The sequence below is a fragment of the Mesoplodon densirostris genome, chromosome 1 (assembly GCF_025265405.1).
Source record: "Mesoplodon densirostris isolate mMesDen1 chromosome 1, mMesDen1 primary haplotype, whole genome shotgun sequence".
Classification (NCBI taxonomy): Eukaryota; Metazoa; Chordata; class Mammalia; order Artiodactyla; family Ziphiidae; genus Mesoplodon; species Mesoplodon densirostris.
Window position 1 is genome coordinate 236,391,467 of NC_082661.1, and position 27,630 is coordinate 236,419,096.

The window sequence follows — 27,630 nt, forward strand, 5'->3', positions numbered from 1 at the left end:
CTTGAGCTAAAGATTGTCATCAGAGACATGCAGGGGAAGGGGGCTACTCCACCTGTTCCTTTGGGGCAATACAGTAATAGATGGACAGATGGGCAAAGGAGTAGAAAATACTCCACTGTATTTTCAGCTGTATCTATGAGCCAACCCAGAACAGTTCCAATGGCTCCACAGTTCCAATGAGACCCATATCTGTCCTTGACCCCTAAGGGCATCTTTAGACTCCTGGCTTTGTCAAAGTGCCAGACTGGGTCAACTTAAGAGATGCCATGATCACAGTCACCTGGTTACCTCCAAGGTATCCTTAGGACCACAGAGGCCCTCTGGGTAGCCATAAAATAGCACAGCTGTATGACAGAAGGAGACAGAAACAGGAACCTCAGGGAAAAGTGGGGTGACTAAGGGAGTCTAGTTTGGGGGTGGAGTGGAGCACAGTCAAAAGCAACGTCCCTGGAGAGGCATTCTAGGCAGTACAACTCGTGTAGTGAGCAACAGGAAACAACTTGGGAGACCACTCCAGCTAACCAACAGTGGTAGCCTGAGCCACCAAGGGTCGGAACCTCCAATGGCAACAAGCCTTCAAGGGGCCACTGACTCATGGGCAGGTGTATCTGTGGTATAGCCAGTGTGTGAACTCCACACTGACGGACGCAGTGAAGAAAATTTGTCCAAGTGGAATATAGAGGGTGTTCATTTTAATTGACCAGACAATGGTGACATGGCAGCACATGGATGCATTTGCTTCAGAGAGTTGACGCACGAGCAACTTCGTCAAATACAAGACAAGGACAGATTCTTTTTGGCATAAGTACCTCAAAAATCATCAAATAAAAATGGCGGAGGAGTGGTGGGACACAGTGCAAGTCAGTTGGCTCATGTGGTGTTTCCTTTCCAGGGGGATTTCTTTCTATGTAAAATCCACACCTGTGTCATCATGGAAACGGCAAAAAAATCTAATCCAGAGGTAATTAACAGTTATAAAGGAAGGATGGAACAGGGCTATGAACCTTTTCATTAAGAAGCCAGGTTTCTTCTTAAGGACTCTAGAAATTCTATGTTAGGTATTTTCATTTTGAAGATAAGGAAACCGTATATTTAAGGGGCTTTTCTTTGATATAAGATAACTAATGAGGTTTTATTCTCATCTCCTTCATTGAAGAAAATTTGTCCAAGTGGAATATAGAGGGTGTTCATTTTAATTGACCAGACAATGGTGACATGGCAGCACATGGATGCATTTGCTTAAAAAACAAACAAACTCCTCCCCCCAAGATTCCCCTTTCTAAATAAATGTTCAAAATTACCTAAATTTAAATATTATAGGGAACTCAAAAGAATTCCTTTAGATCCCATGCTATGTAGGAAGTAATATTTATGATGGGTAAAAAGAAAATAAAGGGCCTCCCTGGTGGCGCAGTGGTTGAGAGTCCGCCTGCCGATGCAGGGGACACGGGTTCGTGCCCCGGTCCGGGAGGATCTCACGTGCCGCGGAGCGGCTGGGCCCGTGAGCCATGGCCGCTGGGCCTGCGCGTCCGGAGCCTGTGCTCCGCAACGGGAGAGGCCACAACAGTGAGAGGCCCGCGTACCGCAAAAAAAAAAAAAAAAAAAAAAAAAGAAAAGAAATACTGGTCTAAGCCAGCCCTTCATACGTCACAGGCAAGTCTTCTTATACAACGACCAGTCCAAGACCCGAACCATGGAGAGCATTAATTGAGGACCTTTCTCCTCTGCAACGTTTCTCCACTCAGGCCATACTCAGGTCTAAACCATTGGTTCTCAGCATGCGGTCCCAGGACCAGTAACATCAGTACCACCTCGGAACTTGTTCGATGTGCAAATTATTTGGCCCCTATTGAATCAAAAACTCTGGGGGTGGGACCTGGGAATCTGAGTTAAGGAGCCCGCCAGGTGATTCTGATGCGCCCTAGGATGTGAGCACCACTGCTTTCCACATTGCAGTAGCCTGGTCTCAGGTCCAACAAGCCTGGGGTATGACTCTGAGGCCATGAGATGGGAAGGCTTCAGTGGGCGTGCTTGGGTGGGATTGGTCTGTGACAACAGGATCCCGCTCTGTGTGGCCAAGGTCAGTGCAGTGTCTGCCTTATCACGCTTCCTTGGATATGGAAACCATCAACGCCAAGACAGTTTATTGCTAATGAAGCAAAGTTAGACAGACTCAGTCTTTTGTTTCTGCCACTCCTAATCCCCCTGTCCTGGGCCACTAGCAGAAGTAGCTCATGCCTCAAAGGAAAATTGGGTTTTACGTAAACCAGGGTTTCTCAATCTTGGCACTATTGACATTTTTGTCACGAGGAGCTGTCCTGTGTATTTTCAGCGGCATCCCTGGCCTCTACCCACTACATTCCAGTAGCAGCTCCTATCCCCCCTCCCCTCCCGCTAAGACGTGACCATCACAAATGTTTCCAGATGTTGCTTCCGAGGACAAAACTGTACTGGGTTGAGAGCCACCAACTGAAACCAAACCATTTCCTTCAAAGTGGTAACAAAGGAGGGATGCGGTGGGAAGAGGAACAGGCTCCCAGCGGCCCCCGGGGTGACTCACACTGTAGGAATGACCACGCTTCTGTCTCCACTGCACCAGCACTATCTGGGCGATGACCAGGGCACAGAGGAAGATGAAGATCATCTCCATGTGCATGGACTCATGGCCCCGGTGCATCCTGTACACCCTCTCCTGCTGCAGGCTGGAACCAGCAAAGGAGGTCAGCTGAAAAAGCCCTCAACTCCGGCACATTTAGCAGAACAAGAAAAATAGATGGGACTCATAAGAAGCAACTGGGAATTTCAAAGGTAGGGTTTTTGAAGCTTTGGTTACAAAGTTTTCCAAAGTCCTTCTTGGTTCCTCCCTTTGCCCTGGGCTTGGGGAAGGGACAGTGGAGAGAAGGAGCCTGAGTTTGTCGGCAAAACCAATTCCTCTCCACCCTTAGCTTTCCCACGCGCTTTTGGCCTCAGCCTTGTCCTTTCAAGGAAAGTGATGGGGCCAAAAGCTCACTGATGGGCCCTGGGAAGACCTGGGTTCTAGCCCCTGATCTGCAACGTTGATCGCCTTGGGAAAGTCACTTATTCTATCTGAGCCTCAGTTTCCTCATTTGCAAATCTCAAATAATGATCCCTCTGTACCTCGCAGGATTGGTCTAAAACTGTAAAGCATATATATATATTTTATTTGTACCTATATGAGGAATAATAATTGCTATTAGGTTGAATCATATGAAATTGCCATTTTTTTTTTTTTTTTTTTTTGCGGTATGCGGGCCTCTCACTGTTGTGGCCTCCCCCGTTGCGGAGCACAGGCTCCGGACACGCAGGCTCCGGACGCGCAGGCTCAGCGGCCATGGCTCACGGGCCCAGCCGCTCCGCGGCATATGGGATCCTCCCAGACCGGGGCACGAACCCGTATCCCCTGCATCGGCAGGCGGACTCTCAACCACTTGCGCCACCAGGGAGGCCCTGCCATTTTTGAAAGTAAAAAAAAAAACCCCAGTCAAATATTGGTAATTTCAAGTAATTGCTAACATTCTCAAGTACAAGGATATCCTGCAGATGGTGCCTGTGAAGAGAATATTATCCGCGGGGCTACAGAAAACTCCTGAGTTGTATAAATCATTTTCATTATAAGGAGAAAGAAGAGGCCTAAGTATTATCTTAGGCACAAACATTCAGAGGATGGCTAAATGCTTCAGTGTTTAGTTGGACTCTTAATTTTATACAATGGTAGAGAAAACCACTAAAATATTAGGTCATCTGGTTTAACTTCCTACAGCAGAAGTGGTCTCTAAGAGAATCTAGAGCAGGGGCTCTTGAACTGGTCTGTGAGTTGGAAATCACTGGGGAGCTTTTAAAAATCACAGTGCCCAGGCTGGACCCCAGATCAATGAAGTGAGCATTGCTGGGTGTTCTGGGCTGAACTGGTTCCCCTCAAAATTCACATGTTGAAGTCCTAACCCCTAGGACCTCAGAATGTGACTGTGTTTGGAGAGGGGGTCTTTAAGGAGGCAATTAAGGTAAATGAGGTCGTTAGGACGGGTCCTAATCCAACATGACTGGTGTCCTTATATGTGAGGTCACGGACTCCCACAGGGAAGAGCATGTGAAGACACAAGGAGAAGGTGGCCCCCTGCAAGCCAAGGAGAGAGGCTTTAGAAGAAACCAAAGCCTGCCGACCTCTGGATCTTAGACTTCTAGCCTCCAGTCTGTGAGAAAATAGATTTCTGTTGTTAGAGCACCCAGTCTGTGGTGCTTTGCTATGGCAGCCTGAGCAAACCGATAGAGATTTCCAGGATGGGATCCAGGCATCAGTAATTTTTAAAGTTCCCTGTGTGATTTTAAGGTGCAGCCAAGATTGGGATTCACTGGCCTAGAGGAGAGAGCAGTCCGGGATCAAGATTAGGGAAAAGGGGGAAAAGTATGAATCTTGCCAATCAATTATTTTATAAATATCGGTTAGCATTATCTTTCACCCCAAGTGGGGAACCATCGGTCACAAAATCTCTCAGTGTCCACTTATGACTGGTCACAATATATATTTAGTTAGAGCACTGATCAGAAAGCACTCCAGGGTAACATTCTGTGACCTTTTAAAGGCACTTGTTGTGTACCTGGGTTGAGACTTTGTCTTTACCAGCAATTCTACGGAGCTGCCCCAGTAAGAGCCCCATCCAAATCCCAGGGGTGCCCCCTGCTGGAGAATGCACAAAAATGAGCCCACAGACCCTCATAAATATTCCTGCTTGAGTTCAACTTTTCTGCGATGGAATCTGAGGATGTTAGTGCTGGGAGGTGCCATAGATGTACTGAGACCCCTTCATTTATCAAACGAAGAAGCTGAAATCCGCACCAGGTAAGCAACCTGAATAAAATTACATGGCTATTAGTTTCTGTGTTGGAAGCCGAGCTTAGGAGCCGAGAATGATTTCTAGAAGCTCTTTAAAAAATATATTCATTCTTCTGAAGAAATGGGAAGTGCAAAAAAAAAAAAAAATAAAAGGGTACAGGCACTTAGTTATAGTTTTTACAGCCCCAAATCCCAAATAACTATTTAATATTCTCTATAATGAGTGGACTTCAACTTAGGCCATGTAGACAGAAGAGTGAATTTATCATCAGTGTAAAATAGGGCTTGCATAGATATCAAACAAAATATATGACATTATGACAAAATATATGACATAATAGATTATGACATTAATCTATTTTGTGCATGTACAGTAAAATGCATCTCAGATGGTTAACCTATGTGGAAGTACTTTGGGAAGTATAAAGCAGTGTACAAATGTAATAACTATTTCTACTTTGATTAGGAATACATTCATAATTGATAACCATAATGCAAAAAAGGAGGAACATTTCACTTTTATTTCATTCGGTGCCCATAGGGGTCCAATGGTCCCACAGCAGGTACCATAGCACAGGGGAAGCAGCTTATAAAGAAAACCTGATGTGTCTGTGCCTCAGAGGACAAGGACATATAAGGACATGTATTGAGGGACACATGCATTTGTGGGACTGCATGGAGCCTACTGCAGAAAACAAATGAAATCCCTGTGGTTTTGGTCTATACAATCACTGTGCACACATGGCCATGCTAACCCACCTTCTATCCTGGGAAATTTATAAATAAAATGATGGCTTCATTTAATTTCTCAAACTGTTAAGATGGAAGTCTAATTTTTAGTATATCAGCTATAAAAAAATACAAATCACTTACTTCCACTCATCATCTGAAGAAAGCTTTGTGTGAGAGATCTGAAAAACATAAAAAGGGCCCTTCTCAAATTTTTCTTGTTTTCTTAGCTTGTATTTTACAGCATTACATGAGAAACCCAAACCATGAAAAAGAGTGATGTTTCTTAGTACTGGAATAATTTAGGATGAAAGTGCTAATGAAATATTTGCTTATGGAACAAAAACACACATACACATACACACCCTAAACAAAACAGTAATCAGGTCACTATTAATAAATACTTGATTCTTCTGTCTAAGGTCAGAGAACCAGATGAGGCCCCATCCATTCCTGTGGTTTTGTTTGGCAATTCAGTCAGGGTTGTAGGGAGTGGCCGCCTAATGGGCAATGTTACCCTGGCTTCTGGTATACTATCTGTGAGTTGGAGAACCTCTAAAAAACATCTGTTTTGCTGGTGTCTTAAATGATGCCAGTGAGTAAATGTCATCTCCAAGTTCAAGGTTTTAGAGTCAGAGCTGACCAGCTACTTGTTTGCAGCATTTTTGTGTCCTCCTGTTAATTTAATTTAAACCCTGACCCCAGGGATGGGGGGTAATGTGGCCTTGCCCTTGCACACTGAGCGGGAGAGCATAGAGACCATCCCCAGGAAGTGCTTTAGGCTGATCTACAGAGTGTTCCCACATGCTGCCTGCCTTCCGTTGGTCACTGCTAATCCACTACATTGGGTCATTTGAAGCCTTTAAGGCCAATCTTCGAAAAGACATCATCGTATAACCTTCATGGAGAACACAGGCTGCTTAATCTCTAGTCCAGGAGCATCAAAAGCTAAAAATCCCTAATGATGGCAAAGAAGAGAAGGCAAATAAAGCATCTGTTACACAAATCTGACATTACCAGCTTTTTTTCCCTTTGTTTTCTTCAAATGACATAAACAATTCTGACAGATGGAAAGAAACAGCGCCATCCATATTTCAGGCTAGGCTTTCTCTGACTTGAGGTCAACAGGTTCCATAAAACACCTATGCCTTGGTCAGAGGCTGGAGGGGTTCCCCTATAAGAGAGATGAAAGCTCCAGGCGATACAGCTAAGCAGAGGCTTGGGCTGTATCTGCACAACGTGAGGGCTGGCTGGATGATGCCAGGAGAGGAAGTGGGTGAGGAAGCAGGGGATGCTGGCAGCTTCTCCTGGGCTCTCTGACCACTGGTGGTCCCACCAGGTGGTCCCTGATATCCAAATGGAGGTCACAGCACCTGGGCTCAAGGCTGCTTTCCAGGAGCAAAACCTTAGTGGCAGCCCTCAGGGAAGAGCGGTACCCGAGTCCCCTCCTTTGTCTTGATAGGGCCCACTCGTCTGACATCTGCTTTGGGGGAGAAAACACTGGATGGGCTTGGAGCCCTGAGCCATGCAGCCACCCAGCACCACCCAGCACTAAACATCGAGCTGACTGGGGCTTTGGGTGACCCAGGGCACATCACCAACCTGTGTTTGTCTCCATTTCCTTCTTAGAGACTGGAGATTGACATAAAAGCTGCTCTTGTCTACTTCACTGGAATACTGTGAGTATAAATAAGACAATAGATGAGAGTTTTGTAAGAAGGTGCTTCATCCAAGGGCCAGTTATCTCAGTAAAAGTTGTAACCAAAGACTCCCTGGGTCCTTTTCCTTTTGCTATTCAAGATCTTTGGATTCACAGTGCTTTTTGTTCAGATAACCTTAAAACAGGGAACTGGGTTTTTTGGTGAGAAGATAAATTCCCTTTGACTTTTACAAGCAATATAGCCCTGGGCATAAATGTGTAACTATCTATCAGATTCTAAGCCCTTTTTTTTTTCATTGAAGTATAGTTGATTTACCATATTATATTAGTTTCAGGTGTACAGCATAGTGATTCAGTATTTTATAGATTATACTCCATTAAAAGTTATTACAAGATAATGCTATAATTCTCTGTGCTATACAGTATAACCTTGTTGCTTATCTATTTTATACAGAGTAGTTTGTATCTCTTAATCCCACACCCCTAATTTGCCCTCCCACCTCCCTTTCCACTTGGGTAACCACTAGTTTGTTTTCTATATCTTTTAGTCTGTTTCTCAAGTCATTTTAAAAGAAGTATGATAAATTATTCTACAGAAGACCAGGAAAGCTTAGGGAGTGGAAATTATAGCTGAAAAGATTTCTGCTAAATATTGGATACAGTTAAGGACTTCCTTAGATCAGGTGATATTGAAACAATATTCTTATTTCCTAGGGAAAAAGCAAACTATGATGATGATGGAAATGATAATGATACACTTAGAGACATCTCTTTCCTAGTAATAGTTCCCTATAGTACAATATTTTTTTCTAGGGTGGAATCTACTTTTCGACAATTTTTTTTCTGGTATGTAAGCGCAACTGGGATCTTAAGAGAATTTATTTTGGAAATTGAAATGACGCTAAGACTTATGCTTATCTGAAAGATAAACATAAGGATAGCCAGGAAAATTCAGAAGAAGAGTAAAGACTTGGCCTATCAGCCACTGAAATCTACAATACAGCCATAGAAATTAATTGAAAACATTACTGGCCCAGGAAAAAGAAGACAGATGAGTGAACAGAACACAGAGGCCAGGAACAGACCCAACTACATATGATAAGCAGTGAGAAATCAGTGAGAAAGAAGTGGATTGTTCAATAAATGGTGCTGAGACCATTAGCTAGTCATTTGGGAAAAATGTAAAGCCGGATCCATACCCGGCTTCAGAAGGATCAAATATTTAAATGTAAAAAGGAAAATCTTAAAAGGGCTAGAAGTAAACATGGATAAATATTTTAATAATCACGCAGTGAAGAAGGCATTTCTAAGTATGACGTGGAGCCCAGAAATTGTAAAGTAAAAAAATTGATGAATTTTGAGGACATAAAAATCAAATACGTTAGATCACCTATATTTGAAAGACAAATTAAACTGGAGAAGATACAACATATGTGAAGGCAAGAAGTGAATAACCTGAAGAGAAAAAGAGCTTTTACAATTTAATCCAAAAGAGACAAAACATTTCCAAAGGGCAAGGCACATGAACAAGAAATTCATAAAATACAAATAAAAATGGCTCATTTATGAAAAGTTGTTTCAACTCACTAGTAAAAACTTTGGAAAAGCCTTTGTGAAAGAAGACTGATTGTGCTAAAGACCCTTGGGAAGGCTGAGGGGTGGAGGGGTCCTAGCACTTCTGGAAGTGTGGGTGCAGCTGGGTGAAAACAGAAGGTTCAGTTAAGAGTGGTGGGAGGCTTTGTGTCCTTCTCCCCCGCACCCCACCCCTAGGGCAATTGGACGGGGCTCAGAGGCCCAGGAGCTCGGAAGGAGGGTGGGGGCATTGAAAGCCTGTGTCTGGAGGAGGGATCCCAGCCCCATCCTCTATCAGGCCCCACGGGCATTGCCTTGCTCTACAAGGCCCTGTGCATCTCAAACCTGGAAACACAAAAACTTTTTTTGTCTTTTCTAACTAACTCTTAAGAAAATATTTTGAAAGTTTTGTTGCTGGTTGAGTAGAAATTGACAGAAGAGGGCTGGTGTAGGGTGGAGGCCCTCAGGTGGGTTGAGGGAGAAGCGTGGAAATAAAGAACAGCCCCAGCCCTGGGAAATCAGACATAGAGTTTTTAATTTGCCCACACGCCCAGGCCATCCGAAGCTGGTGTCTAAGCAGATGGGGTCCCCCTTGTAACCGCACTGCGTCTCTCCCTCCACTGCAGTGGGGTTAGTTTGGAAGGAGCTAGGAACAGCCTGGAAATCCTAAGTCTGAGAAGTGACGAAGTAAGGTGTGCAGGGGGGCCCTTCCTAACCCGGGTCCTTGGGGTGTCTGATGGGACCAGTCCTCCTCCCTGGTTTCCGTGCTGCAGTCGGTTGAACTATGTGCCTCCACGTCTGCCACCCCACCCCAAAGATATGGCCAATTCCTAACCTCTGGTATCCATGACTGTGATCTTATTTGGAAACAGAGTCTTTGCAGATGTGATCAAGTTAAGGATCTTGGGATGGGATCATCCAGGATTTACAGTGGGCCTTAAAGCCAACGGCTGGTGTCCGTATATGAGAAAGTCAGAGGGAGATTTGACACCCAGAGACACATAAGCACAGAGGAGAAACATGCAGGAGGAGGCCACGTGAAGACAGAGGCAGAGACTGGAGATAAGCAGTTATAAGCCAAAGACACTTGGAGTCCCCCGAGGCTGGAAGAGGCAAAGAAGGATTCACCCTAGGGTCTTTGGAGGGATCATGGTCCTGCCTATATGCAGGTTATGGACTTCTGGCCTCCAGAACTGTGAAAGAGTAAATTTCTAATTTTTTTCCCTTTTCTGTCAATATTTCTTTTATTTTCTGTATTTTTAAAATAATTTTTATCAGAGTACAGTTGATTTACAATGTTGTGTTAGTTTCAGGTGTACAGCACGGTGATTCAGTCATACATATACATGTATCTATTCTTTTTCAGATTCTTTTCCCATATAGGCCATTACAGAGTACTGAGTAGAGTTCCCTGTGCTATACACTAGGTCCTTATTAGTTATCTATTTTATATATAGTAGTGTCTGTATGTCATCCGAATCTCCCAATTTATCTCTCCAGTAAATTCCTATTGTTATGGCAGCTCTGGGAAATGGATACACGCATGTCCAGCCCCAGCAGGTCTTTATACACTCCGGTTTGCAAGCAGCGGGGCAGGTGGGGAGGGCATGACCCCTGTAAGCTCTGGGTCAATCAGGCTGCACAGGTCTCGGGTGGGCCCTGCAGGCAAGCCTGGCAGAGCAGCTTGGCTTATAATCTTCAGACGTGTGGCATGTGGGACTTTACTTGTACTCTTGCCCTGGGCCTATCAGATGTGGGCCTGCCACTTGTCTGGGGATGCTGGCTGCCAGGCAGCACATGGAAGACCAGAGGACTCTTTGTAAAACCATCCAGGACTAGAGAAAAAACTTACAGATATGGACCGTCATTATTCTTCCCGTGAAAAGGCCCAGGTAGGTCCCCTTCCAGCGCAGCCTGCCTGTCAGCAAGTTCGCTCTGCTTACGGGAGCTTCTGAACAGTGTTTTAGTGTCTCCCCTTAAATATAAACAGATGGCCAAAGATCACCAAGTCCTTGAGTCAGGAAAGGGTTCTGCAATGATGACAAGGATCCCAGGCTTTAAAAATGGAAACAAACAAAAGCTCTTAGAAATGAAAAATTTGAGAACAGAAATTTAAAATCTAATGGAAAAGTTGAAGATAAATTATGAAACTCCCTCAGAAAGAATAACCAAAACCACCAAAGGAGATGGAAAACAAGAAAGAAAATATATGAAAATTAGAGAATCTGGCCAGGAAATCTCAAATCCAAAATAGAGTAGTTCCAGAACAAGAGAACAAGATAGCTGAGAGTAAGAAATTTAAAAGAAATTCTACAAGAAAATTCCCAAGGATTGAAAGACACCTGTTTTCAAATGAAAGGACTCACCAGGTGCCCAGCACAATAAATGATAAAAGAGACATGTCAAGTCACACCAGTTGGAAATTTGGAAATTGTGGTTCAGAAGGAAGAGCCTATTCAGAGAGAAAATGCAAGTCAAATGTAAAGGATCAAAACTCAGGATGACACTGACCCCTGAACACCATCTCCACAAGTTACAAAGAGAGCAGAACAAAGTGTTCAAACTTCCAAGGGAAAATTACTTCTATAGACAAACTACCAATCAAGTCTGGAAGCAGAATGAAGATATTTATGGACATGCAACATTTCAAAAACATTCATCTCCCATGTGTCCTGTCTCAGGAGGCTTGACTAAAACAACAGAGTAAATTGAGAAAGAGAAAAACTGGATTTCCAGGAAAGAGGGGTGCAACCAGGAGAGTCCCCTCCAGGTGAAGGGATGCCCCAGGAGGACGGTGGAGGGGGATCCAGGACTGGTGTCTGGGCCTCAGACTGGGCATGCGGCCAGCCTAGACTGGACCAGGCATGGGGGGTTTCACCAAGTGCATCTCCAAGAAAAAGATGAAGCTGAGAGATCAGCCAGTGTGTTCTGGCATGTTGAGAAGATCCATACAATTCCAGCAGTGGGTTTGGGGATGAATGGGTGACTGGTACACAGAAAACTAAGGAAACCAGAACATGAAACTTAAGGGAAAGCAGAATAGTACAGAGTGCATGTGTAGCGACCCGCCTGGGAGTGACTAGTACTCACTAGAATCGCTAACATAGGCAGTGAGTGAAGACTTAGCCAAGATGTGTGATGTAACTAAACTGAGAGGATGGAAGAAAGGAAAGCAGTGGGGGTCGGGTGGACAGGCTGGTGGGAGAGAGTATAGTTCTCACCATCCACAGTAGGGAATCAATCAGATAACACCAGTGACTAAAAATCAAGAAATGCTGCATGATCGTGTTATTGAAAATATGGAACACATACCAGAAAAAATGGGTGGAAGGGTTGAAAATTGTTGCCTCTGGGGAGTGGAAATCAGGAATGGGGAAAGGTGAAGGAAAGTGGGGGTGCTTTTTTTGTTTGTTTTAAGTCTTACAGAATTATGTATGAGTCTTTAAATTTGGGATGTACAAAACTTTAATAAAAATTAACAATAAAAAGAAAAAATTCCCATAACAACAAGGTATAATTTTCATCGAAAAGAATGAAAAGGGTGAAAATAGCCCTCTCACTCATGTCACGTGTGGGTGTACATTAAGACAGTTTCTCTGGAGAGAAATTTGGCAACCCATATCAAAATTGCAAGTGTTTGTCTATTCTAGTGTGGAATGTTCTAGGAATATTCTCTCAGGAAATGAAGAGATAAGGAAGGATGACACAGGTGTTCATGTAATTTTATTTATAATATTGCAAAAGTGGCAACAATCTATGTGTCAGTGTGGGGGGGGATCAGTTAATGAGTTATGGTATCTCTCTGCAAAGGAAATCCATGTAGCTCTTTAAAAGGATGGGGCGGAGCCGTATCTATCAACGCAGAAATATTTCCATGACGTATGGTTAAGAAAAAATGCATGCTCCAAAAACAGTTGTGTATAATATGAGCCTATCGGTGTAAATGTGCAGTTATATAGAATGAAGAACAGAGACATCCAGAAGAGAGAGAGATCCAGAACAGTTACCAAAATGTAACCATGACCCATGGGTGGTGCTGGATCTTGGGATATTTACTTCTTTTTTTTGAATATATTCTACATGAACACGGCACTTAAAAGAAATCAAGCAGTCGTGTTTACTTGCTCCTTCTCCTTGTCTGTCAGTTGCTAAGCCCTTTTCTTCCTATCCCTGCATCATCATTCCAATCGACCTCTCCTCTCCTTTTAAGCCAAATCTCACTTTTTTTTTTTTTTTTTTTTTTTTTTTTTTTTTTTTGTGGTACGCGGGCCTCTCACTGATGTGGCCTCTCCCGTTGCGGAGCACAGACTCCGGACACGCAGGCTCAGCAGCCACGGCTCACGGGCCCAGCCGCTCCACGGCATGTGGGATCTTCCCGGACCGGGGCATGAACCCGCGTCCCCTGCATCGGCAGGCGGACTCTCAACCACTGCGCCACCAGGGAAGCCCTCAAATCTCACTTTTGAGTTCTGGATTCTTCTACTGAAGTGACTCCTACACAAATCCACCTGGATGTCCCTCAGGCACACGAACTCAACCTGCCCCAAACTGAATACACTAATTTCACCCAAACTGCTCCCATTTCAGCGCCCCCCACCTCCCCCAATAGCCCCATGTCCCATCTACCCAATCGCTCAAAGCAGAAACCTGGGGCACCATTGTTGATCTAACCCTCCGCCTCCAGCCTGTCATGCTCCCATTGACACTACCTCTAAAGACCTCGCAAACCACTTCTTTCCACCTCTATGGCCTCTGTACCATCCCTGTTTTCATTCATTCAACAAATATTTATTGACCACCTCCTGTGTGCCAGGCACTGGGTGGGGCTGACATACAATGGAGAATAAGACAGACGAGGTTGTGTTCTCATGAATGGAGCCTTGTGTGCGACAGAAAGCGTGGAAAATAAACAAATAAACAAAACAATTACCTAATGGAGTAAATCCTAGAAGAAAATAAACACAATGTGTGATAAAGCATAACCGGTGGTGGGGGAGGGGTCCTGACTCTAGATGGGGGGCGGGGAAGGAGATGGAGATGGAACCAGGCACCAGGGCGCTCCCCTCCTCCCGGGGCCCTTGCCTTCGCCTTTCCCCTCTTCAAACAGTGAGGTGATCTTATCCAAAGCCACCTGATCACATTAGCATCCCCCTGGCCACCCTTGTTAATGTCCCTCATGAGGCCTCGTGTCTCTTTCTGGCCTCACCTCCATCCACTGCCCCTGCACACCCTCTGCTCCAACTGAGCAGAACCTTCTATCTCCTGAATGCTTTTTCTGCACCCCCAGCCTCCCTGTGGGTTGCCCTAGACCCACGTCCTCCAGGAAGCCCTTCAGGTTTGGTCCGTGAACACTGTTGCTGCACTGCACTGTCACTGATGACTATTTCCATGTCTGAATCTGCAGGAGGGCAGGGCTGGGCCACCCCCATCACTGAACCCCCACTGGTGTCTGTTCTTATCCTTTCTCACCCCAGCTGCTACCTTTCCCTTTCAACCCTTCCCTCATGACAATCCATCTGATAGAAGAATCTTGCTAAAATGAGTGGCAAAAGCAGAACAGTGAACTCAAACTACTGATGTCCCTAGGGCACACGTGAGCGGGAGGGAAGGGTGTTAGGTTTGGAGCGCTGTGTCCAGCGATAAGGAATTCGTTTTACAGGAGGAGGACAATATTCCTGTGCACAGAGGGGATGGGAGGGCCGTGAGGCAGAGGTGGGTCTTCTCGGGGGACGATAGAGCCTGCAAAGCAGACCTCAGTCAAGCAGAGAAGGGAACACATGAATCCACACTCTCTGCTCTCTTGCACCCCAACTTTGAGGCATCTCAAAAGCATGCGAGGCTTGCTGGCTCAGCAAACCCAAGGGGTGCCGCTGAGCTGGGGGGAGGAGGATGGTGGGGAATGGGGCGGACCTCTGCCACAGAGAGGTTGGCTGGGAGCTGCGGAGACTGCGTCCCAGGTCATGGGGTTGTTTGCTCATTCGTCCACTCATTCATTCTTTCAGTGAATATTTCTTGACATCCTGCCATTTGCCAGACTATTTTCAGTGCTGGAAACCTAGTAGCTAATAAAGCAGGTGAAGTGCCTGCTCTCTTGGACCTTGGGAGGTGATGGAGGCTCTTAGAGAAACAAATACACAAACAGACTACTTCAGGTGGCAATGGTGATGAAGGAAAATAAAACAGGGTGAGGTTTAGAGTGAGAGGGTGATATAACATATAGGGGGGTTAGTAAATTTTTACTGGGTGCTCAGTAACCCTATCTCTTTTTCTTTTGTTATCCCCGGCTCTTGTAAAGTCTGGTTTAAACCAGCACTTCTCAAACTTTGATGTGCAGTCACCCAGGGGTCTGGTTAAAATGCAGATTTTAATTCAGTACGTCTGGGATGGGGACACAGACTCTCACTTCTAAATAACTCTCAGGTGACACCTTGGCTTCTGGTCCCTGGACCACACAGCTCTGTCTTTGGGGCTAAGGAGAAAGCTGTGGGTCCCTCCCAGTTAAGAGAGGGACCATGCCTCCTGAGGGCGACAGCAAGAAAGTGATGTCAGCCTTAAGGGAGAGCAAACGGCAGCAGCAAAAGTGACCCTTGCCAGTCTTCTGCCCCTCCTGGTGTGCAGAGGTCTTCATCCATAACTCTCTCTGGATGATCCGGGTTTGAAACCAGCAAGGAAGCCATGGAGTTTCCTTAGAGCTTCTCCATTTTGGAGACAAACTCCCAAATGCATAGTGCGGGACATGAGGCCTGCAGCAGCCTAGCTCTCTCCCTTATCTTTCACTACAAGCCTTCATGAACCCTGGATTTCTACCAGGATCACAGTGAGTACTGCTCCCTCTCCCCTTTCCCCAGGGTCTCCATCCCCCAACACTGTTCTTCACCTCCAAGCAATTTGGTACTCCTGTTCCCTCCATTTAGAATTTCCATTCCCCTCATAGCCACAAGGTCAGATCTCACCCATCCTCCAAGGACCAGCTCAAATGCCATGCCCCCACCAGTCTTGCCCATCCCTGCTGCCAGGAGCAATCCCTTGTTTCTTAGAAACCCTACAAAGCGTCACTTGAACCTGTTTTTGGTTCAGTAATTTCTTCCTCCCCTCAATGAGTTATTTGTGTCCTAGTTTTACTTTCCTTCCAGGATGTGAGCTCTGAGAGGAAAGGCCCACCTCTAATCGTATTCTTCCCCACCCGCCCCAACCCCAGTTCCCAGTACCTGGTCATGACCTAAGAATTGTCCTATGAATGAAAAATAAATGAACGATTGGGTTTGAAATCACCACCAACAGGAGGAAGAACGTGATAGCCCAGTGATTCTCAAAGCTCAAGCAGTAGCACCCCCTGGGAACTGGTTAGATTGCAAATGGTCTGACCCTACCCCAGAGGTGAGGCTTGGAGACCCTGGGGGCAGAGCCCAGCAATTGATCTACATCTACTTTTTAACCAGCCTTCCAAGTGGCTCTGACGCTTGCTCCAGGGTGAGAACCATAGAGTTGAGCCTGATGTACATCCATCATTCCTCAGCTGTCCTCCTCCAGTGCCTCGGCCTTCACCCGGTTCTGCCAAGAAGCAAGGAGGAGAGAGGGGTGCAGCCGGCATGGAGGGCAGGGAATGGACAGGGCTGAGCAGAATGGATAGGGCTGAGCAGAAGGCTCACACTGGAACAGACAGAGTGGGTGGGAGACATGGAGGGAAGGAGGAGGGAGGAAAAGAGAGGAAGGGGAGGAGGAAGGGAAGAAGAAAAGAAAAGAGGCAGAGAGGGAAATGGAGAGGAGCTCGGCCTCTTGGGGTGGGGCAGGGCGGGCCGAAGAGACAGCATCCATCCCTCCCTCCATTCCCGGCCAGTTCACACGGGGTGCTGGCGGGGGACCCTGGAGACCTATCTGTGTGGCCTTCCAGCCCCTGTGCGGGCCTTGGGAAACCAGCCCGGTGTCCCCCCACACCCGCACCCCATGCCCGGTACTTGCTTGTGCTGGGGGGGCACCCCCAGCCCCAGCATCGCCCCCGCAGCCATACCTCTGGCACACACAGCCGCTGCCGAGGGTCTCCGAGTCCGCGGGTGGAGGCTGCCTGGATGCCCAGCCCCAGGCAGTGCGGTCCCGGTACCAGCACGGAGAGCCTCCTGCAGAGCAGGGACGCACATGATGGTCACCATCACCACTGAGGAGACCCTCTAGGTCTCGGGGTCCTCTACGGTGTAGCCATTCCATCAGCCACCATCGCTAGTGAAACGTCCTGTGCCCCCCTCTCCCTTCCCGTGCTCTGGGCTGGACCCAGCGGCTCTGTTACCAGGCTACAGGAAGGATAAGATGTAGGGAGTCTAAGAGTGAGCAGTGGAGATGAGAGAGGAGCGAGAACGAGCGAGGTCATTTTCTCCTCAGTTCTCTCCCTCAGAAGGGTTTATCAGAAGACAAGAGTTCATGTGATGGTCCGCATGTCCAGGGACTGACCCTCTGCTGCCTGCCCAGCCCCCTGACCCTTCCTCCTCAGTTATCTGCAGCCTCAGTCAGGTGGGACAGCTCCCTGGTAGAGTCCCATTGGCCCCTGCACAGATGACAAAGGAGGGAAACTCCACTGTGGGAGAATGCAGAGCCCCTTCACCACTGTGCTCCTCCAGGACCTGGGCCTTCCCCTGGGAGATCACCCGAACTCTTGTCTTCTGGGTCCAGCCCATGTAATTTTCAACTTTGTTTCCCAAATCGAATGGTTGGCAGCTGATTCCATCATTGATGTGGAAAAGATGAACTTTAGTCCTGTTGTTTAGCTGTACTTTCTTCAGCATGTTAGCCCCAGTCTGCTGCCCCCATCCTCTCCTGGTCTAGAGCCCCGAGGTGATTGTAATGATGTAAGAGAAGAAATGACATAATGTCATAAAGGTGCTTGAAAAACAAGGTGGAGTCAAGACTAGATAGACAAATATGGTATATTGTACAGGAAGACAGAAATAGACCCATGGGATAGAGCAGAAAGACTCCAAATGGACACATGCATTGACAGGAACTATTTTTATGAGAAGAATGGCAAATCAGCAGTGAAAGGATGGACTGGGTAGTAATTAGCTTATCCATGTGAAAAAAGTTACAGCATAACAAGACAAACAGATGGTTTAAAAAGCAAAACTTTAAGAAGACAATTTAAAAGAATATCTTTGTCATCTCAATATAGTAAAGATATATTAAACAAGAGTCAAGAAGACCAAACCATGAAGGAAATGATTCATAAGTTAGTCTACGTTAAAATGTAAAATTTCTGGGCTTCCCTGGTGGCGCAGTGGTTGCGAGTCTGCCTGCCAAAGCAGGGGACACGGGTTTGTGCCCCAGTCTGGGAAGATCCCACATGCCATGGAGCAGCTGGGCCCGTGAAGCATGGCCGCTGAGCCTCTGTGTCCGGAGCCTGTGCTCTGCAACGGGAGAGGTCACAACAGTGAGAGACCCGCGTACCGCAAAAAAAAAAAAAAAAAAAAAAAAAAAAAGTAAAATTTCTGTACAATGGAAAGTTACCATTAAAAAGAAGCAAGCTGAGAGGACAGACAGCAGAAGTAAGAAGGACTACAATTCTGCAGCCTGTAGAACAAAAACCACATTCACAGAAAGATAGACAAGGTGAAAAGAAAGAGGGCTATGTACCAGATGAAGGAACAAGATAAAACCCCAGAAAAACAACTAAATGAAGTGGAGATAGGCAACCTTCCAGAAAAAGAATTCAGAATAATGATAGTGAAGATGATCCAGGACCTCAGAAAAAGAATGGAGGCAAAGATCAAGAAGATGCAAGAAATGTTTAACAAAGACCTAGAAGAATTAAAGAACAAACAAACAGAGATGAACAATGCAATAACTGAAATGAAAACTACACTAGAGGAATCAGTAGAAGAATAACTGAGGCAGAAGAATGGATAAGTGACCTGGAAGACAGAATGGTGGAATTCACTGCTGTGGAACAGAATAAACAAAAACGAATGAAAAGAAATGAAGACAGGGCTTCCCTGGTGGCTGAGTGGTTGAGAGTCTGCCTGCCAATGCAGGGGACACGGGTTTGTGCCCTGGTCTGGGAAGATCCCACATACTGCAGAGTGGCTGAGCCCGTAAGCCATGGTCGCTGAGCCTGCGTGTCTGGAGCCTGTGCTCTGCAACGGGAGAGGCCACAACAGTGAGAGGCCCGCATAACACACACACACACACACACACACACACACACACACACAAAGAAATGAAGACCACCTAAGAGACATCTGGGACAACATTAAATGCAACAACATTCACATTATAGGGGTCCCAGAAGGAGAAGAGACAGAGAAAGGACCAGAGAAAATATTTGAAGAGATTATAGTTGAAAACTTCCCTAATATGGGAAAGGAAATAGCCACCCAACTCCAGGAAGTGCAGAGAGTCCCATACAGGATAAATCCAAGGAGAAACACACCAAGAAACATAGTAATCAAATTGGCAAAAATTGAAGACAAAGAAAAATTATTAAAAGCAGCAAGGGAAAAATGACAAATAATATACAAAGGAATTCCCATAAGGTTAACAGCTGATTTCTCAGCAGAAACTCTACAAGCCAGAAGGGAGTGACATGATATACTTAAAGTGATGAAAAGGAACCAAGATTACTCTACCCGGCAAGGATCTCATTCAGATTTGATGGAGAAATCAAAAGCTTTACAGACAAGCAAAAGCTAAGAGAATTCAGCACCACCAAACCAGCTCTACAACAAATGCTAAAGGAACTTCTCTAAGTGGGAAACACAAGAGAAGAAAAGGACCTACAAAAAAACCCCAAAACAATTAAGAAAATGGTAATAGAAACCTACATATCGATAATTACCTTAAACATGAATGGATTAAATGTTACAACCAAAAGACACAGTCTCACTGAATGGATACAAAAACAAGAGCCATATATATGCTGTCTAGAAGAGACACACTTCAGACCTAGGGACACATTCAGACTGAAAGTGAGGAGATGGAAAAAGATATTCCATGCAAATGGAAATCAAAAAAAAAAAAAAGCTGGCGTAGCAATTCTCATATCAGATAAAATAGACTTGAAAATAAAGAATGTTACAAGAGACAAGGAAGGACATTACATAATGATCAGGGGATCAATCCAAGAAGAAGATATAACAATTACAAATATATATGCACCCAACATAGGAGAACCTCAAAACATAAGGCAACTGCTAACAACTATAAAAGAGGAAATTGACAGTAACACAATAATAGTGGGGGACTTTAACATCTCACTTACCCCAATGGACAGATCATCCAAAATGAAAATAAATAAGGAAACAGAAGCTTTAAATGACACAGTAGACCAGATAAATTTAATTGATATTTAAAGGACATTCCATCCAAAAACAACAGATTACACTTTCTTCTCAAGTGCACATGGAACGTTCTCCAGGATAGGTCACAACTTGGGTCACAAATCAGGCCTCAGTAAATTTAAGAAAATTGAAATCATATCAAGCACCTTTTCTGACCACAACACTATGAGATTAGAAATGAATTACAGGGAAAAAAACGTGGAAAACACAAACATAGGGAGGCTAAACCATACATTACTAAATAACCAAGAGATCACTGAAGAAATCAAAGAGGAAATCAAAAAATACCTAGAGACAAATGACAATGAAAACACGATGATCCAAAACCTATGGGATGCATCAAAAGAAGTTCTAAGAGGGAATTTCATAGCTATACAAGCCTACCTCAAGAAACAAGAAAAATCTCAAATAAACAATCTAACCTTACACCTGAAGGAACTAGAGAAAGAAAAACAAACAAAACCCAAAGTTAGCAGAAGGAAAGAAATCATAAAGATCAGAGCAGAAATAAATAGAAATAGAAACAAAGAAATAGAAATAGAAACAAAGAAAACAATAGCAAGGTTCAATAAAACTAAAAGCTGGTTCTTTGAGAAGATAAACAAAATTGATAAACCATTAACCAGACTCATCAAGAAAAAGAGGGAGATGACTCAAATCGATAAAATTAGAAATGAAAAAGGAGAAGTTACAACAAACACTGCAGAAATACAAAGCATCCTAAGAGACTACTACAAGCAACTCTATGCCAATAAAATGGACAGCCTGGAAGAAATGGACACATTCTTAGAAAGGTATAACCTTCCAAGACTGAACCAGGAAGAAACAGAAGATATGAACAGACCAATCACAACTAATGAAATTGAAAGTGTGATTAAAAATCTTCCAACAAACAAAAGTCCAGGACCAGAAGGCTTCACGGGTGAATTCTATCAAACACTTAGAGAAGAGGTAACACCTATCCTTCTCAAACTCTTCCAAAAAATTGCAGAGGAAGGAACACTCCCAAACTCATTCTATGAGGCCACCATCACCCTGATACCAAAATCAGACAAAGATACTACAATAAAAGAAAATTACAGACCAATATCACTGATAAATATAGATGCAAAAATCCTCAACAAAATACTAGCAAACAGAATCCAACAACACATTAAAAGGATCATACACCATGATCAAGTGGGATTTATCCCTGGGATGCATGGATTCTTTAATATATGCAAATCAATCAATGTGAAACACCATATTAACATTGTTAATATTAACATATTAACATGAACACATACACAATGTTAACGTTATTAACATTAACATTAACATAAAAACCATATGATCATCTCAATAGATGCAGAAAAAGCTTTTGACAAAATTCAACACCCACTCATGATAAAAACTCTCCAGAGAGTGGCCATAGAGGGAACCTACCTCAACATAATCAAGGCCATATACGACGAACCCACAGCAAACATCATTCTCAATGGTAAAAAACTGAAAGCATTTCCTCTAGGATCAGGAACAAGACAAGGATGTCCACTCTCACCACTATTATTCAACATAGTTTTGGAAGTCCTAGCCACAGCAATCAGAGAAGAAAAAGAAATAAAAGGAATACAAATCGGAAAAGAAGAAGTAAAACTGTCACTGTTTGCAGATGACATGATACTATACATAGAGAATCCTAAAGATGCCACCAGAAAACTACTAGAGCTAATCAATGAATTTGGTAAAGTTGCAGGATACAAAATTAATACACAGAAATCTCTTGCATTCCTATACACTAATGATGAAAAATCTGAAAGAGAAATTATGGAAACACTCCCATTTACCATTGCAACAAAAAGAATAAAATACCTAGGAATAAACCTACCTAGGGAGACAAAAGACCTGTATGCAGAAAACTAAGACACTGATGAAAGAAATTAAAGATGATATCAACAGATGGAGAGATATACCATGTTCTTGGATTGGAAGAATCAATATTGTGAAAATGACTATACTACCCAATGCAATCTACAGAATCAATGCAATCCCTATCAAGTTACCAATGGCATTTTTTACGGAACTAGAACAAAACATCTTAAAATTTGTATGGAGACACAAGAGACCCCAAATAGCCAAAGCAGTCATGAGGGAAAAAAGTGGAGCTGGAAGAAGTAGACTCCCTGACTTCAGACTACACTACAAAGCTACAGTAATCAAGCCAATATGGTAGTGGCACAAAAACAGAAACATAGATCAATGGAACCAGATAGAAAGCTGAGAGATAAACCCACACACCTATTGTCAACTAATCTATGACAAAGGAGGCAAAGATATACAATGGAGAAAAGACAGTCTCTTCAATAAGTGGTGCTGGGAAAACTGGACAACTACATGTAAAAGAATGAAATTAGAACACTCCCTAACACCATACACAAAAATAAACTCAGAATGGATTCAAGACCTAAATGTAAGACCAGACACTATAAAACTTTTAGAGGAAAACATAGGAAAAACACTCTTTGACATAAACCATAGCAAGATCTTTTGTGATCCACGTCCTAGAGTAATGGAAATAAAAACAAAAATAAAGAAATGGGACCTAATGAAAGTTCAAACTTTTTGCACAGCAAAGGAAACCATAAACAAGACCAAAAGGCAACCCTCAGAATGGGAGAAAATATTTGCAAATAAATCAATGGACAAAGGATTAATCTCCAAAATATATAAATAGCTCATGCAGCTCAACTTTTTTTTTCTTTTTTGTGGAACATGGGCCTCTCACTGTCACGGCCTCTCCCATTGTGGAGCACAGGCTCTGGATGCGCAGGCTCAGCAGCCATGGCTCACGGGCCCAGCCGCTCCGTGGCATGTGGGATCTTCCCGGACTGGGGCACGAACCCGTGTCCCCTGCATCGGCAGGCAGACTCTCAAGCACTGCGCCACCAGGGAAGCCCCATGCAGCTCAATATTAAAGAAACAAACAACCCAATCCAAAAATGGGCAGAAGACCTACATAGACATTTCTCCAAAGAAGACATACAGATGGCCAAGAAGAACATGAAAAGCTTCTCAACATCACTAATTATTAGAGAAATGCAAATCAAAACTACAATGAGATATCACCTCACACCAGTTGGACTGGGCATCATTAGAAAATCTACAAACAACAAATGCTGGAGAGGGTGTGGAGAAAAGGGAACCCTCTTGCACTGTTGGTGGGAATGTAAGTCGATACAGCCACTATGGAGAACAGTATGGAGGTTCCTTCAAAAACTAAAAATAGAATTACCATATGACCCAGCAATCCCACTACTGGGCATAGACCCAGAGAAAGCCATAATTCAAAAAGACACATACACCCCAATGTTCCTTGCAGCACTATTTACAACAGCCAGGTCCTGGAAGAAACCTAAATGCCCATTGACAGATGAATGGATAAAGAAGATGTGGTACATATATACAATGGAATATTACTCAGCCATAAAAAGGAACAAAATGAATCATTTGTTGAGACGTGGATGGATCTAGAGACTGTCATACAGAGTGAAGTAAGTCAGAAAGAGAAAATCAAATATTGTATATTAATGCATATATGTGGAACCTAGAAAAATGGTACAGATGAACCGGTTTGCAGGGCAGAAATTGAGACACAGATGTAGAGAGTAAACGTATGGACACCAAGTGGGAAAAGTTGTGGGGGGTCGGGGTGGTGGTGTGCTGAATTGGGCGATTGGGATTGACATGTATACACTGATGTGCATAAAATTGATGACTAATAAATACCTGCTCTATAAAAAAATAAATAAAATAAAATTCAAAAATTCAAAAAAAAGATGTGGTATACACACACACACACAAATAAAAAAATAAAAATAAAAAGAAGCAAGCCTTGGACCAAGGGAATATATTTGCATTTATGTAGCTGTCAAAGGATCAGTGCTCAGAATAAACAGAACTGTTAGAAAAAATTTTTTTCAAAAAATCTAAATCATTAGAAAATGGTCAAAGGATGTAAACCAATTGGAAGAAATAGTTATGAGATGTTTTTGTAATTTAAAGAGAATTAATTACTGCATTTATGTATATAAGAGTTAATCTAAAGTGCATGCTTCGCAGAGATGCCTTGTATATGTTAAATTAGCAAATGCAAAGTGTGTCCCTTCCACCTTCCCACCCATTCTGACCATCTATTAATTTCCCTGTTCTCTGCTGAGAACAACCAAACTGCTGATGGCTGATGGTGCCCCCTAATGGTTTGATCTTTCAAAAGACCACTATATTGCTTTATAAATGATCTTTTCCAAGCAACTTTCTTTTTCCCTGTGCCCCTTTCCTCTTTCTCATGCCCTTCTCATAGTGATAGATAAAATTTGTATTTCATCTTCATCATTACAGCTAAAATGGGTGATTCAGGATGTCTTCAGCCAGGTGCAGTGCTGGTCACGTGGAGTAGGAGCTGGAGGGAGGGAGTCTAGGAGCCTGGCGGGGCCTCTCCTCTGTGAAGGGCTGGCAATGGCAGATTCAGTCTAAATGGGGCAGGGGGGTCAAGTTCAAAACCATCCAGGCAATGTGAGTAATCAACTGCTTGCCTGGTCTCAAAAATCAGTATTAAAAGAGGTGCCAAAAGTTCTGCACTTCAGTGATTCTCGGGGTCAGGGGCAGCCTGGGTCATTGATGGGGGCAATCATCCCTTAAAGGAAAGCGACCCCAAAGCCAGGTTCTACCTTAGAAGATGGAGTGGCTGCATAGAGATAATTAGGCTGACTTTCCACCCCGGCACTTCAACCCCCATCCCCTCATCCCCCTCTGGATGATAGGTTAGTCTTCAGGTGTAGACACTGGCAGAAATCACGCAAGCTCATCTGATTGCCAACTGCCTGGGCTCCTGACTACAGTAGCCGTGTTCCCAGGGCCCTCAGCCTCACGGGGTAGACCTTTACGTTTTCCTTTAATTAAATCTGCTTTTGCTTAATCACTAGTACTCAAGACAAATGAAAGATGTTCAAATTTATTATCTCATTCTTTAATTATTAGTATTGTAACATTATTGACTTCTACTTTTTTGGCTAAAATGTTCAGTATTTAGCTATATTATGGTTACGTGGAGTTTTGTGAGCTGGCGTGTGGCCCTAATCACCATTTATAACATCGCTGCTTTGGGAAAGTGTATTTTGCCTTTCAAACCACAGCCTTCCAAATGCACATTTGGAACACAATCCACTTGTGAGCTTGGAACTCTCTGTACTGATGTCTCTTGGCCCAGAGCAGCCCCACTACCAAATGACATGTGGTTTAAAGTTCATGTAACAGCTGGTTCATTTAAATAATGTTAGCTGGAGCTTAGCTTTCAGGTTCTCGGGTTTCTGGTTAATTTAAAATCGAGGTGGCAGCCGAGTCGCAGTGATCAAACAATAGCATGTATGGGGCTCCCGCTTCCTATAGAGAGATGGCACATCCCCACTCTTCATGGTTTTCCCTGCAGGTTTTAGGACTAAGCCTCTTCTGAGGGCAAGCTTTCCAGTTCTGCTGAATAACTGATCTTGAAAACGAAGACCTCCTTTTAAAAACCAACTATACTTTGAAGCCTGAAAGTTCAACCTGGGTCATTTCGGTTTATTGAGTACAGGAGCCCTCTCAGCAGGAGGAAAAACCACATTTAAATCCTTGATGGAGGTTCTTCCCTCTCCCCTCTCCTTGTTTTCTTTTCCCAGTGCCTCCTCTAAGAAGTCTCATCTTTACTAAGTTGGAAGCCAGACATCCTGTCCCAGGCAAGCCAACCTCTCCCCTGTCCTATCAAAAGAGTTAATACTTATCAAACACCTACAGCATGCCATGCTCTGGGCTAAGCAGGCTACGTGTCTAATATCATTTAATCCTTAAAATGACCCCCAGTGACAGGCTTCAGCATCTCCATTTTGCAGATGAAGCCATATAAGTTAGAAGAGGGTAATTGTTTCATCTAAGAATGCTGAGCTGCGACACTGGCCCACTAGTGCCTTAATCCCTGGGTGGGGTGGGAGGTCCCCTGCTTCATGGGGGTGCCCCCAGGAAACCCCGTCCTGGTGTGGAAGTTGTATTTGTCCTTTCTAGTTAAGACCAAGGACTTGCCATCGTAATTCCTCTACCTCAGGTTAATTGCCAAGATCACGTTGCACCTTTGTTCCACAAAAGTCACATTCTCGTGAAAGAGAAGTACTAACATTCCTATTTTCTCTTGACTTGAGATATTTGTCCTACTTGGGGGCTTGGAACAAGATCAGTTATAAAAGCAATGCCAAGAGGACACAGTTATTATTTTCTGGAGTAAAAAGCCTTCCAGTGTACCTTTCTGGCCTTACTTACTTTGCTCCCGGCCTGCCATAATAGCTAAGACTTTTTCTAGTGCCTACCAGTGCCAGGTACTTTACATATACTTAATCCTCAAAACCACCCTAGGAGGTAGGTGTACTATTCTTACCATTACTTACAATTAAGGACAAATAAGGGCTTCTGGGCCATCCCCTCTGCTTATAATGCCCTTTCCTTTCCTCGTTTGGATCTGCCCAAGTCCCACCCCTCAGCCAAGGGCCTGGACCACTTTGTTCTCTCACCAGGCTTTCCCAGATCCCAGGTGGGAACACATCTCTCTCAATCCTGTGCTCCCACAGCTTTTTGCATTTGCCTCTCTATTCCAGACTGCTTTGTGTTCAAGGTGCTGGCACATATGTCTCTGTCAGCCACCAACTGCAAAGGCTTGGAGAGCAGAGACCCATTCTCATCTTTATTCCACCTCTGCATCTAGCACGATGCCCGGCCTGGAGCCAAATGGAATTGGTGGTGTGGTCACATTCCCAGGACGGATGTTTTCATTTTTTCTTTTTTTTTAAAACATCTTTATTGGAGTATAATTGCTTTAAAATGGTGTATTAGTTTCTGGTTTAAAACAAAGTGAATCAGTTATACATCTACAAATGTTCCCATATCTCTTCCCTCTTGTGTCTCCCTCCCACACTCCCTATCCCACCCATCCAGGTGGTCACAAAGCACCGAGCTCATCTCCCTGTGCTATGTGGCTGCTTCCCACTAGCTATCGAGTTTACATTTGGTCGTGTAGATATAGGACGGATGTGTTCCCTTAGCCCATCGCCTGCAGAACTTCCTTCAGGAAGGAGATGGAGCTGCCGTCAATGTGGCCGCAGACTTACGCCATCTACCCATTACAGGACCATCGAGAATTCTGTACATCGATACGGACCTAAAATAAGAGGCCTAAACTGTGCCCTGAACATAAATCCATCCAGTTCAGAATGTGTGTATACTACTTGCTTTATGATGTGGCATTGTTCACCAGGGCAGGGACATACTTTTGCCATCACTTAGAGATGCTGACACGGGATTGGGAGAAGGAAAGCCGTGCCTGGTTAAGGCTTGAGTCTGTTCCATTCTTCTTGTTATTTTATCCTTGTGTCGAAGGAACATAAATTTTGGTGTTTAGCCACATAACTGCTGAAAATATGTGGCACATGAGTGTTGAT

At 44.1% G+C, this 27,630-nt stretch overlaps 1 protein-coding gene across 1 annotated transcript in view; it reads right to left on the bottom strand.

The window, feature by feature from the left end:
* Positions 1 to 15,817, bottom strand: part of RNF175 (ring finger protein 175) — a 79,122-nt gene extending 63,305 nt beyond the window's left edge. Inside the window, 3 exon segments of the mRNA XM_060098194.1 lie at positions 2,561 to 2,702; positions 5,726 to 5,763; positions 15,767 to 15,817. Coding sequence (XP_059954177.1) covers positions 2,561 to 2,702; positions 5,726 to 5,763; positions 15,767 to 15,817 — 231 coding nt within the window.
* Positions 15,818 to 27,630: the final 11,813 nt, after the last annotated feature.